We start from the raw sequence: 13596 nt of genomic DNA on the forward strand, positions 1-13596 counted from the left end.
ATCATAACTGCAATCAGGTTTCAGCTGGAGAAGAGGCACAAGTAACAGAATTACATTGCCTCTCTGTGGTTATTTTGCCAGTTCACAGCATGTAGCTGTCCAGTGGATGTAACACACGCCCTTAACAGAGCAGGCTGCTGCAGGGAAGGTGAGACAGGAGTGCACAGAGCACTCCACAGATGCTGCTGTGGGATGTGAGAGAAGCTCTGTGCCCTCCACCACTGTAGAGGCTGTACCTAGCCCTGGATCTTCACCCTCATATACAGCCCACACCATGAGAGGCAACCAGCCATTTTCTGACATCTATCACTGAAATTGCACACTCCAAACAAGAACTATTGTGCTCAAAATGTCCCAGGAAGAACGACAGGGAACACAGGCAAGTGACAGCATATCTGCTTCTGTCCATCTACCACAGCTGCCCACCTTCTGGCCAGTGAGGTGCCAGAGGTCCACAGCTGAGGGTTCCTCTCCAGGAACACAGCAGGGCCAGCCAAGCACCATCGGAAATCAAGTTTGTTTTTGTGCTTGGTAACACTGAAGGAGGAGGGGGCACTGATGCAAGTCAAACTGGATTGCACAGAATTCCACCTCCCACACAAAACTTCAGGTACAACAGGTGCACATGCTGCCAAGACAAGAGAGGAGCTGCTACTGCTACCTCCCCCCTTGCTATTGAGCGCAAGAGCTCAACAGTCTTCCAAACTTAGATCTCTGCCTAGAGCTGCAGAACCCCAAGCAGCATCTCCTCAGTGGGTACCCCAGCACACAGGAACAGTCACCTCCTCATGACAAACCCAAAGGCACAGAGCAGATGCAGCAACACAGCTTCACAGAGCCCTTCCGTGATGCTGCTGCTTCCAGCATTAACCTTCATCTCCCAGTGCAGCCCACTCCGCAGGGAAAGGGAAGGGAGCAGAAATGCCTGGAGGTGCTGCATGGAGCCTCATCACACCAGCAACCAGCCACAGCTCCTCCCAGAAGACTAGAAAGGCTCAGGACTCAGGTCACCACTGTGCCTCCAGGTTCGTGGCCTTGTCTCTTTGTCACCTTTAGCCAGGTGCATTTTCTCAGCAGCCACATAAGCTCCATCAGAGTGTCAGAAAGCCTCATTTCAGTGCTAGGAACGAGCACAGTTACTTGTCTGAGCTGCAGCGTGGGGGCTGGAAAAGCCAGAGTGAGTGGTCTGCCTGAACAGTGAATCCCACAGTCGTGTTCCACAGCTCTCAAGAAAGATGCCTTCTGCTTTACCGTTTTAGAAATGTGTTGTAGCTGCTATTTTCAGAGGTACTGTTAAGAAGCTGTATACCCCTCCAGCCCTGTGACCATGCTGCACAAACTCAGTCTCCGCATCGACTCCCTCAAAGCACAAAACCCCTGTTCCTGCAAGCTGCATGAGAGGCAATCATGAGTGTGTCCATGGTTCTCCTACAGCTTCTAACAGAGATGTGAAGTAAAACCAGCCTCTAGAAAAGCCAAGTTATTCCAGGATTCTGCTACATGTCAGAAGAGGGCAAAGATAAAATAGATGTAGTAGCTTACTCCATGTTCAGAAAGGATAATACATTAACATGAAGAATCTTGTGTTAGCTGGGGAATAGAAATGAACCACGTATTGAACAGAGAACAGAGTACAAAGAGACTGCTCCCCGACAGACTGCGGCAAGTACAGCCCAGGCACGGAGTAGATGACTTCAGTACAGGTCACTTCTCAAGACATTTCCAAGATCAAGACACAACAATAATGCAGTCATGGCAATGACACTATGACAGAACATACAGAAACGCATCTGTATTCAATGATTAGTCTTTATTTAAAAGTTAGTTCTTTGGAGCTGCTTTCTCTGACCTGTTTTTGTCTATGTTCTTGGTCACCTTCTGCCAAGCCATGGAGCTTGCAAATATGAAAGGGATGTCAATCTCTTACATGTTTTTTTGCTTGATAAAATTATGCCTTTGATTTTAATAACAAATCACAGCTTGGTTTTAACTGTGCAGGAGCAGAAAAATCTCAGAAGTAATGAGACTGTTCAGAAGAATAGATCAAATGAGAAATATGGGGATGAAACAAACACCTACCTGGCCACTGTGGTTCATGGAATTCCTTTTTGTGGAGGGGAAGGAAGGAAAGCAGACAAGCCCAACTGCTTTTGCACTTTCTCCCCACCACAGTGAGACTCATGATTATGTTTGCCTCTCAAACAGCCTCACCAGCTCCCATGGCAGTTCTGCTCTCCTCACTGCCCAAGTTAAGCTGATGACTGTTTTGGTTAATAGGTAATTATCTGTTAAAATATGAAGTATCTGGTTTACTGGAACTACTCTAAATTTGTTGTGAATTCAGCAAAGAAAGTAAGGAAGAAATAAAACCTTGTCTCCATTCTGGTATTTTTTTGGAACTCAAGCTTTAAAAATACACATATCAGAACCTTCTAAATGAAATTGCACCATTACCCCCCCCAAAAAAAAAAACCAAAACCAACAGTTGTATCAGTCAACAATAAATTGATTTATATGGATCTTCTATGGTGAAGGGAAATAATCACTCACAAACCACTTTTTGCCCTGACTCTCCTATTTGGCTGATGACAGAGGGATCAATCATTTGTATTGATCTAATGGTGAGCCTCTGCTGGCTAACAATTTCCACTGCTCTTGCAAGCACAGCTACCCCTGAGGCCAGGGGGACAGAAGATATCCATCCCTCTCAGAGCTTGGATAACTTCCATGTATTTTCTTGGCATCAACCACACTCAGTCCAGAACTAGTACAAAGTGGCTTACTGACTGACATGCTCGCCCATAAGTTTGGGAAGCAAGCTGGAAGCTGAGTTTTCCATGCTCTGGAGAAAGCCAGGAACCTGCAGCTCTTCCCCAGATTTTAGGCACTGAGAGCTGGGAGTTGCTCTCTGACCCCCAGTAACGGAGCACAGCCACGCACCGTGACATCCACCACATCTGCAAGTCACGAATATGTGTGATACCACCCCCAGGGATCAACTGGGTAAAATGAAACCCATCAGCTGAGCTGTCATGAGCAGGAGGGAGCCTCTTCCTCCCTCCTGGTTATGCTGGCATTCATTAGCATGGGTGGTGCAGAAGGAGCTTACAGCACTGTACCAAGGAGGACGCATGCCCTCAGGGTTGTGCCCTTCCCCTTGGTATTATCCAGGCTCATGTCTGGCTGGAGATTTGGCATCCATGCCCTTATCTCAGCTAGCACTTCTAGGAGCTCTTGCTGTCCACGTGATGTCACGTTTCCAGCCATTTGCATTCCCATCAGCCACTTCTTAGATAGAGAACACAGCATCAAATTCTGCAGAGGAGCAGGCAGAAGAATGTGATGGACCCCCCCTTGGTTGGGCACCCAGTCAGACATGCATGGACACACTTACAGAGAAGAGCTGGGATGCAGATGGAATTCCCTCCTTCCCATAGCTGCTCCATCTATGCCCTGGGTAATGCAGCCAGCATTTGGACAGTAGCAACAACGTGGACAAATTCCACAGGTTGGGCAGGTATTACAGCTGTTCTGATATGCAGCACTCCACAAAAAGCAGGCAAGGACTATGAGCTAAAAAAGTGGTTTTTACCCTGAGCTTCAATCATCATTTTCACCCTGCATGAAATCAGAAAGGAGTTCAGGATTTAAGTCGGGGAATTTAACAGCTTGCAGATGACAGACTTCTCAAATGCTTTAAATGAATCTCTGAATGAACAAAGTCCTTCTATGTCCTTCAACTAAAGTTGCCCTTATATTTTACTTATACTGCTGCAAAAATATCTACATCCATATATTTTAAGTTCCAAATCTCTATTTATTATTCAAATTGAGAAATATGGCAAATGGAAAACATGGTTTAAGTTACTGCTTTTTTCCTATGTGCAAGCCATTTCCTTCACTTTGAAAGAAGTCTTTATATATCCTTAAGGAAAGCCATCTTTCCCTGGAAGAGCACAAAATATGTACCAGACAGGGAAAAAAAAAAGAATTAAAAAAACACATTTTTTTTCCCCTGGGGTGAAAAACCTGTTTGAGAATGGGCTCTGCATTCTGAGCTGGTAACTCACCTACAAAAGCAACGTCTGAGGGGATTGAGACAATACTACACAGTGCCTGGCATCACCTGACCCAAAGCTGCCTCAATTTCCCCAAGTAATAACACCCTTTCAGTGGGCTTCACTTGGATAAAATTTCTAGCAATCCCCACAGATATTGTGATGCTCTAGCCTGATGCTCTAGCCTGTTCCCCTTCGTGCAAGGGTGCCAAACTGCTCAGCTTTGCTGTTCAGTGGCCATGGCATGATGGAAGGCCACCTCTACCCCAGCTCTCTGGGGTGTGCTCTGTCCGAGAGGATGGCTGGTGAAGCAACAGTGACAGCTTTCACAAACAAGCTGGACCCTCCAGCCCAGGCTTTACAGATTGCTATAAAACAGCTGAAGAAGGGACACACTTTGATGGTTTAATTCAGACACAAAGGGGATGAAAGTACTTGGTTCAATGCTTTGTTGACAGGGAAGTCATATGGAGAGAGCTGCTTGTCTCATCTCCTGCATTCAACTCTTGGATCCATCAGTCCCTGAGGAAGAATCCACCTCTTGAACCTGCACTGACAAGCCATGCCATACAATAATTTCTTTTGAATCCTCTACCAAGTCACTATGGTTCAGAGCAAAATATATAATTTATAGATGCACAATTGCAGCAAATGATCTGTATTAACTCACAATAATGGGATTAAGTCCATGTATCCAAATGTTCAGTTTAGTCCACAGCACTCAGTGTCCTTATTTGGCCTATCTTAAACTAGTAACTCATCTTGGAGCAAAACACATCCAAGAGCTCTAAAAGAACATAGTGTGCATGTGAGACAGCTGCCTTTGCCCATTGAAAAGACAGACAAAATTAGTTCTCATTTTACAACACAGTCCCTATTGCAACCAACAAATGAGATGTTTCTGCAGTCTGTTTTCCCCAGAAGCAGATAGCTTTGATTATACAAGACATCCCTGCATGGATCTGGTTCCCCATAGCCTGCCAAAACCTCATGCCCAGTATGCGAGACTCAGCTGCTCCGGGGTGCAAATTCTCCCTTCCCATGCGAGAGCAGGAGTATGTCACTCTCCTTCACACAGGCTGCAAAGAGGAGCACAAGGTGCCAACCAGTACCAAGTAACTCTGCTCACCCACGTCTTTCCTGAATATTTTAGTTATAGCACTGTTTGAGTCACATATTAAAACATGTATTAAACAGCTTACTTAATCAATGTAAGCTCACACAGTTACTTTACAGAAGCAAGGAGCAAAGGGAACATGAACCTCCACCAGAGTTGTATCTGTGTAATGTGCAAGCTACAGCTCCACCACTGCTGCATCCTGAGCTCAGTGGCAGCAGGGCCCAAAGTGTGGAGTGCTGGTCCCAGCACTGGGAATTAGGTCTCTGTGTCAGGTGACTGCTCCATAGCTGGAGTTGGTCTCCCCTTATGTAAAATAGGAAGAATCCTCTCCATTTGGTAGAGCTTACTGAGTGCTAGAGATGAAAACCACTCTGTAAATTTGAAGTATTTTGATAGTTACTCCCCAAAGTCATAGGAAAAGGTCATGTTTAAAAAGGTAAGGAGAGATCCCCTGGCACTGTATCATCTCCAAATACAAGTGTACCTCTTGAACAGGGGTGTTTCTCTCATTCCCTTCACTGACTTGCAAACTACTGAACCAGCATATCATTAAGCACACATAATCACTGGGGTTGTGGGTCACTGCACAATGTATGCACATTTCTTTAAACCACTTTCAATTCATTTGCATGTCATTTTCTGTGCAGAAACTGGATTCTGAAATGAGCAAGTTACCTGGACACAATACACCCCCATGAATAAACAATGTGAGCAGCAGAACCTTTGTAGCATGCCGCCTTCTGAGCACCCAAGACCAGGAATACAATGTATCAGTGAAATAAATCCCTAGATAAAAGATGGATGCAGGGAACTAAAGCAGAGCCAGTCCATAGCCTAGGAAAGGACGCTTAGGATTTTTTTCATAGCAACGTAATTCCTCTAGTTCTTTGATTTAATAAAATGAATACAGTACTGGTTACAAGTGATTGACTGACAGCTCTGAAGATTGAGCAGCTCTATTTTACAACACTGAGTAGCAATGATCCTCCTTCTAAGTCAATAAAAAGATTCCCTAAAATCACTTGTCTGTAAGTTATCAAAAACGTTCCTCAGTATAAAAGTCCATGAAAGTTGACGGAATTCTTAAAATTCACTGATTATTCACAGGCATTTACTGAGTCCAAGGAAGCAGAATTGGACCTGTGTAGCTGGGAGCACTGGGGTATGACCAATAGAAAGCCTTCCCAACCACATCCTGCTGGAAGTCACTAACACTTTCATGAGACAAAGCATCTTGAAATCTAGCTAACAGATCTACACTTCCCAGCCCTTTTAATCCTTTGGAGATTGCATTTAATGGCAGATTAAGATGGAGAGGAAAGAGGAATATAAAAATTACATCAGTAAGACTCCTAGTTCCCATTCTTGATCCTGCAAAGAGTGATTCTTGAGACAAAATGCCAACATTTTTTGAGCAAGAGCCATGTTCTGCTCTTGGCTCAGAGATTAACGAATACAGAGGATAGTCCAGCAAGCCACCACTCATCAGAACTTGAGTAGGAAAAAAATGATAGGCAACTTTTCCCCTTTAAATATTTCAAGTCATGCTATATTTTAAGTATTTTACAGTCTCTTGTGATACCTGCTTTCAAGCAGGCCATTAAAGAAACAGGTTTGCACAGCACTGAGTCCCATGCATTGAGTCTTCAAACATTCTTGTAACTAAGTATGGTCCCTTCCCCACAGCCTGTGAATCTGGAGTGCTGACAGCAATCCAGAGTAAATATTCTTTCCCATTTGTTTGACAACAGTGCTGACAGAAGTGGCCTTTTATGGTGAGAGGCTTTGTCCCATTCCCTTCCCTTGCTCAGATGAGTCCCGCTCATGTACATCAGTCTATAGACAAGAAGAACAGCCTTAGCCCCTGACACCTTGGTGGAGACCTCAGCTGTGGAGAAAGGGCTTCATGAAGAGACTGATCAACAAAGATAATAGTAATGTTTATGGAAAACATGGGAGGCATACACAGGTTGATGGTACATCCTGAATGGCTAAGTGAATGAGTATCCCCCTTTTTTAACCATTATTCTGAAGAACATCTGAGAAAATGATATCTTCACAGCAGCTTCTCAAACCAATCTCTGTTTTCTTACCTTTATGGTGACTTATAGCAGTAAAAAAAAAAAAAATAAAGCAAGACATAAATCATAATTCCACTCAGAAATTATGGAGGGCCTGTTCTTGCCAGGTGCTGAGTTCTCACGCCTACCAAGGACAGCTGAGAGCCCAAAGCAATGCTCAGAACTGAAACTGGGGGTGGTGGGACTTCATCGTGGGAATGTGAGCACTAGGGTGTACACTAGGGTGAAGTTCTTCATAAGGAACCAAGACTGAGCACACACAAGGATAAAAGTATAAAAAGAAAGAAGACAAAAAAGGACTACCCTAAAGAGCAATTCTAGGTCCTCACAAACTCAGTATCAGGTGTAACCGTCATGCAGCTGCCATCAAGAAAGCTTTCTAATGAAATTCCCTGTACAACTCTGCTCTTGAAGTAGCACTTGATGGATTTAGTAATCAAATGGCCACGATTTTAACTGATCCTCAGTTTATCGATTTCCTTGTCTCCATGCAGAAAATGAGAGACTATTTAAAAAACTTATCTACGAGGAAGTGGAAAAATACAATTCTGGGTGAACCTTCAACAGATGAAACCGCTGGGCCAGTCGTGCCAAGAGGACCCTCTGTGCTCATCCTTCCCACAGTCGTGAAGGGATGCTGGCAGCAGGTCACTGCCCTCCCATCCCATCAGAACAGGGGAGGAGATCTGACAGGACCCAGGCCAAAGTTCAGCTCGGAGCAAGCCTCGTCCCCAGCCGGTAGCCGGCGATGCCGGGAGCGCCCCGGGGCAGCCATCCCGGCGGGTCCGGGGCTGCCCTCCCCGCGAAGCGGGTTCCCACGGCCCCGGCCCGCCGTACTCACCCGGTCTCCTCCTCACCGGCCTTTTCCTGCCGCTGCAGAAGCGCACTTTGCTGAAGACCCCCAGGACATGCCTCTCGCATAGGGAGCGCCCGTCCTTGCTGGGGCTGGAGCGGCGCTTGGAGGCGGACACCCGGTCGCTGTTGGACTCCCTCGCTTGCCGCTTCTGCCGGATCAGCGAGCTGGCGATAGCCGCTGCCATCGCCGCTCATGGGCCCCCCGCGCCGCTCCGCTCCGGGATGCGCCGCCCGGGCGCGCTGGGGCCGAGCCGCCGCCGCGCCCCGCGGGGACCGGGGACGGGAACGACCCGCTGAACGCGCTGCAGCCCCGAGTCCCGGCGCCGGGGAGGGCTCAGCCGGCCAGGCGGAGCAGGGCGCCCGGGCTAACAACCATGGCTGGACGCCGGACCCCGTCGCCCATGGGTCTGTCCCCGGGGAGCGCAAATCCCGGCGCGGGCGGCCGTCGACGAGAACCCCGGCCGGGCTGGTAGCGCCGCGTAGATCCGGGAGCGGCCGCCCCGCTGGCGAAGGTCCGCTGTGTCCAAAGGATAGGGGGACGCGGAGGATCCGCGGGTCCCTGCGGCGCGGTGCCGCTCCGCTCCGCCCGGGCGCAGGCGGCGGCGCTTCCTCCCTCCGGCCGCTCTCCGGCGAGGGGCTGTGGGATGAGTCAGAGACCCCTCGGCCCGCGGGCAGCCCCGGCCCCGGCGCGGTGGCTCCGAGGCGCTGCGCGGCAGGACGCGCACATGGACGCGGCTCCGCGGCCGGGCTCAGGGAGAGCCGCGCTGCATTTCTGTTCGCACTCCTCCTCTTTCTCCTCTCCCCCCCTACCCACTCTGCTCTCAGAGAGGGCGGGAGGGGAAGGAAAAAGCAGCCACGGGAAAAAGCAGCAGACCAACAAACAAATTAAAAAGAACGGGGAAAAAATAAAATTAAAAAAAAAAAAAAAAAAAAAAAAAGGGGGAAAAAAAAAAAAAAAAAAAAAAAAAAAAAAAAAAAAAAAAAAAAAAAAAGAAGCGGCCGGCCGCGAGTGCGGGCTCACATCGCCGCAGCTCGGCGCCCCGGGCTCACAGCGCCATGGCTGGCGCAGCTTCTCCTGCCCTGCTCACCGCCTCTGCCCCGGTACCGGCTCTCCCCGACGGCAGCAACCCACATCGTCCGGCCGACCGGGCGGCCGCCGAGCACTCGGCACCGGGGCGGCCCCGGGCCCGGCTGCCGCGGCGGGGACGGCGGCGGGAGGAGCGATGCAAGGCGGGGAGGAGGTGGAGAAGGAGAAGGGCGGGGGGGTGCGGCTGCCACTGCTGCTGCTGCTCCGTGCGGGGCTCAGGATGCTCCGCGGTGCCGCCCGACGGCGGCGGGGCGAGGAGGAGCCGAGCCGCGCCCGCTTCCCGCCTGCATCCTCCTGCCCGAGCCGGGAGGGGGGAGGCGAGGAGACGAGGGGGGAGGAGAGGGGAGGGAGGGGCCGGGGAAGCCCCCCCGAACGCCCACGCTGCTCGGGGCTGTTGCCAAGGCGGCGGGGAGCCCCGCAGCCCCGCGGCGGCCGGGCAGGAGCCGGGCTCCGGGCTTCGGGCTCAGAGAGAATTGCAGCTGCTCCCGCTCGCCCTCTTCTACGCAATCCTACGTGATCGAGGTTTGGATGAGAAATATCGCGCAGGCAAAGCGAGGCAATTGCAGCTCCGCGGCGGCTCTGCCCCTCCGCCGGCAGCCGGGCTTCCCCGGGACCGCAACCCTCCCGGCAGAGCCGCCTGCCAGTCGTGCAGCCACCCCGGCTGCCTCTCTGGCCACCGCTGTCGACGCCCGAGCATCCAGCCTTGGCAGTCGAGCGTGTCCGTGGCTTTCCCTGTTTCTCCATGGAAGCAGAGAGACGGGACAACCCCGGCATCCCGAGCGCTGCTCTGCCGGGGGCCGGTGCCTTGACCGAGGAGCGTGCGGGCGGCTCCAGCGGCGGTGGGCACTGCTGGGCTGCCCCCGGCCGCAGCTGTCCCACGACACACCGCCATCAGCAGGTGTTGGGCCGGCTCCCGCATATCTCCAGCCACAAAACCGCACCGAAAAAAACTGAAGGTGGAGATACATCTCTGGTTATCCAGAGAAGTAACTGCCGCTGCACAAGGATGGTGCTCTCCAGATTTCAGGTTCAAGTAACAGGTAGCGATGGTAGCTACCACGTTGTTTAGGTGACGAGCAAAATACCTAGGGGAACGTACAGGCGTCGGGGTGGAGGGAGAGGGGATCTCGGCTGAGAAGACACTGCTACACTTTGGCAGTAACAATGACAGGACGGGATTAAGCCAGTCCTGAAGGTGTACGGGTGATGCATGTTTCTGGCTGATGAGCATTTTAGACCAGTTGGTGACACGGCCTAGGAATTTCCAGATTTAGCAAAATAATATTTTTGACTACTTCACTTCTAAGTTCTAAAAATTTTCTGAGTTCTTCATCTCTAGACTTCAGCTCTAAATTATTTTAATGTATTGGGGGGAAAAGACAACTGAAACACCACCCACTATGTCCATAATGATTAACTAAACTCTGGCATTACTTCCTGATTTTTACTCTTACTCTCTATGCATACCAAAACAAGGTGGAATCAGGTTCTCCAGGCTGTTTATCTCTTTTTTTTAACTACTGCCAACTTTTTTTTGAGCAGATTTCACCATCCCAATCAATAAAGTTTTTTCTCCCCTTTCCTGTAGCTAAAATGCTTCAGATTTTAATTTTCTCTATCGGATTATTTCACTTGACATCAAAGAATTATTGCAGTACAAGGTACAGGCATGGCCTAAAGAAAGCTGTTTGCAATCAGAGAATCACTGTCTGAAATGCCAGTGAATTATCCAAAGCTTCATCTTCAAAGGATGTGAGCATATCTTCATATCATCTCAAGAAAGAGATTTTCCATCTATATATAATGATACTTTTTTTGCCTGTAGTCTTCAAGTCTGGTGAAAAAATGCCAGTTTATCCACCCCACATTAGATAAGTTCCAGTTATTTTGATGCGACTAATTTGTTTTGTTGTGTAGCTGTAAACTGGTAGCAGCAGCTCTGCACTTAAAAATTATCCCAATCAGTGATAAAGTCGGTCACAGTATTATTTTTTTTCCTGATGATTTGTGGATCTGAAAAGAGAGTTGCTGCAACTCTTAGGAAGAAAGGCTTCTCCCAGGTCTTTCTTGCTTCTGCAGTGAGTGAATTAAATTAAGCCAAAGCTTGTGAAACTGAATGTAGTGTTGCATTTGCCAACATGCAGGTCTGCCTTTATCTATAGATGGCCAAGGAGTCCACAGGGTTTGGTTCTGAGCACAGGCACGGTGCCATGAGCTCCTGGTGACATTACTGACATGTACATCTGCACAGGTCAAATCGTGCCCCAACTTCACAAAACTTTCTAAAGAGCCCGAGCTTTTAGAAACACCAAGGCAGCCCAGAGTGGTCTTGAGCTGGAGAATGGAAGGCCAGTCTCATCATGCTCCTGCACTGTCATTGTCACCAGTGAAACATTACCTTTGGTGGGCTGCCAAGTGAAACAGGAAAGTCTCCATGTGCTTTCATCTCTAACAGTGAAAGTTCTCTCCTTCAACTTCCATTTGGGTAAACAGGGCTTAAAACATCTTCCATTTTAATCTGTATTAGCTACTCCTCTTTGAGGGTTGTGCAGCCTACACTGTTCCAAACCAACTAGCCCCTCTTAGATTCACAAGCTCTCTTCCTCCTTACTACCAGTGGAAGCTGAATTGTTTGAGCAAACTGGGCCAATATGGCATTTTTCCTTAAGGAAAGTATTTTTAAGACTTATTTTTATATAAAATAATATCTATATTGTATAGCTATTATGGCAATTTTTCTGGCATGCCCCTTCTCTCTGGGCTTCCTTCTCACTTCAGTACCAGTCTGCAAAGCTGCACAGTGCATCCTATGAAAAATGGAATGCAAGAGTAGCACCAATTCATAAAATAACCAAGACAGACTGTTTTGATGACACTGGAGAGATATGCCAGTGCTCCTCCTGCAGTTTGTGGAGAAAGACCCCATCTGGCACAGAGGAACGGGCAGAGGGTCAGACTCCCTGTGGCTGGTTGAAGGATCAGACTCACTGTGCTCACTAAACATCCACACCCCAAACATATAGGAGCCTCTGCATGACCAATATCAATATATCAAGACACTAACATTTTTGAGATTTCACTCTCTTGATAAATAAACTCTTCTGTCCTTAGTGCTGAGGTTTAAAATGAAGGCCTGGCTGAATTTCAGGGCTTTGGTGACTTGAGCAGAGAAGAGATCTAGAATTGCATTCCCCTACCTTCCTAAACAGAATGATCTATCTAGGTCAAAACGGAGGTTATTGGCATCTTTCCTGAGTGAAGTGCAATAATTCCCGCAGGGCTGCTAACAGAATATCCTGTTTATTTTTCATAGAGCCTTCAAAAGCCATGGGCTGTGTTCTGTAGATTCAGTCATTAGGCATATTTCTGCTTTACTAATTCTGTATATATAGAGCTAACTACAGATACAAACATACGCAGGTTTTTTGCTATTTTATCTGCAGAGCTACTGAAAATGCATACATGAAAATTAAGGAAGAGATTTACATTTAATACCACTTTAAAACATGTGTGCATGTTGCTGTAGTTGAATGGGAAAAAAAGAAAGACTCCCATCTCTGGCCAATAATTATGAATGGCCTAATTCACCATTTTACAGCAGCATAGCAACAAATCTCTTCCAATAGGAAGGCACTGTTGAGTTTGAAAGTCTGCATGCAGACACCTTTTAAAAATTGTACCAAATTTCCACGCTGTGTAAATTACATCTAAAATGTGCATTGCCAGAGCTGCTTATTAAGCAGAATTAAGCCCATATCCATGTTTTATTAACTTTATTCTTTACAAGGTAGCCCCTTGTTGCATGTCTAGCATAATTAAAATTCATGCAGCTTTGGCATTCCCCAGTCTCTCTGCGTGGGCGGACTTTTTGAAAAAAACCATGCCTGGGTAACCTGATAAAGAAAAGACAAGACCTTACTGCATTTTGCTCAGTTTCTGTGCAGGGTAATTCTGTTTACAATGCATGAGTTTGTATCTATGTTTGGATGCCTAATAAGAATTCACATGGCCACTTTAAATATGCTATTCAGGGAGAGAGATCTGTCCCTTAAACAGCAGCAGAGTACAAGAACTGGCCAGCTTTCTGGGCTGTTCTCGCACAGCTGAGCTTAGAGCTGACTTGGCCTTTTAATAAACACAAAAAAGCCTGCATCACCTGATTGCTATATTGAAATAATTCATTTAATGGGCTCTTCACTCCCCTTTTTGCCTTCAAAGATTCAATTAAACAAAATTTGCAACTCATCACAAGAAGTATTTATTAGTTTAGCTGGTGTCTTTCAATCCAGCTCCAGCCTGGTGAGAAGTTGGGCCTGTCTAGGTGTTAAAGTGAGGGGCAGGTACACAGCTGGCACGCTGCAGAATGAAACCACTATTGCAAAAAGCAGACCACAA

General features: G+C 47.8%; 1 protein-coding gene across 3 annotated transcripts in view; it reads right to left on the reverse strand.

The window, feature by feature from the left end:
• Positions 1-13596, reverse strand: part of FGF12 (fibroblast growth factor 12) — a 218665-nt gene that overhangs the window by 89704 nt on the left and 115365 nt on the right. The window contains exon 1 of one of the 3 annotated variants that reach the window (XM_041405873.1): positions 8101-8330. The exons of the other annotated variants lie outside the window; for them this stretch is intronic. Within the exon in view, the coding sequence (XP_041261807.1) occupies positions 8101-8299 (199 nt within the window). The 5' untranslated portion in view covers positions 8300-8330. Of the gene's footprint in view, positions 1-8100; positions 8331-13596 lie in introns of those variants that run through there. 3 annotated transcript variants of the gene reach the window in all.

Source organism: Onychostruthus taczanowskii, unplaced genomic scaffold (genome assembly GCF_017590055.1).
Source record: "Onychostruthus taczanowskii isolate IOZ18803 unplaced genomic scaffold, ASM1759005v1 scaffold24, whole genome shotgun sequence".
NCBI classification, from domain to species: Eukaryota; Metazoa; Chordata; class Aves; order Passeriformes; family Passeridae; genus Onychostruthus; species Onychostruthus taczanowskii.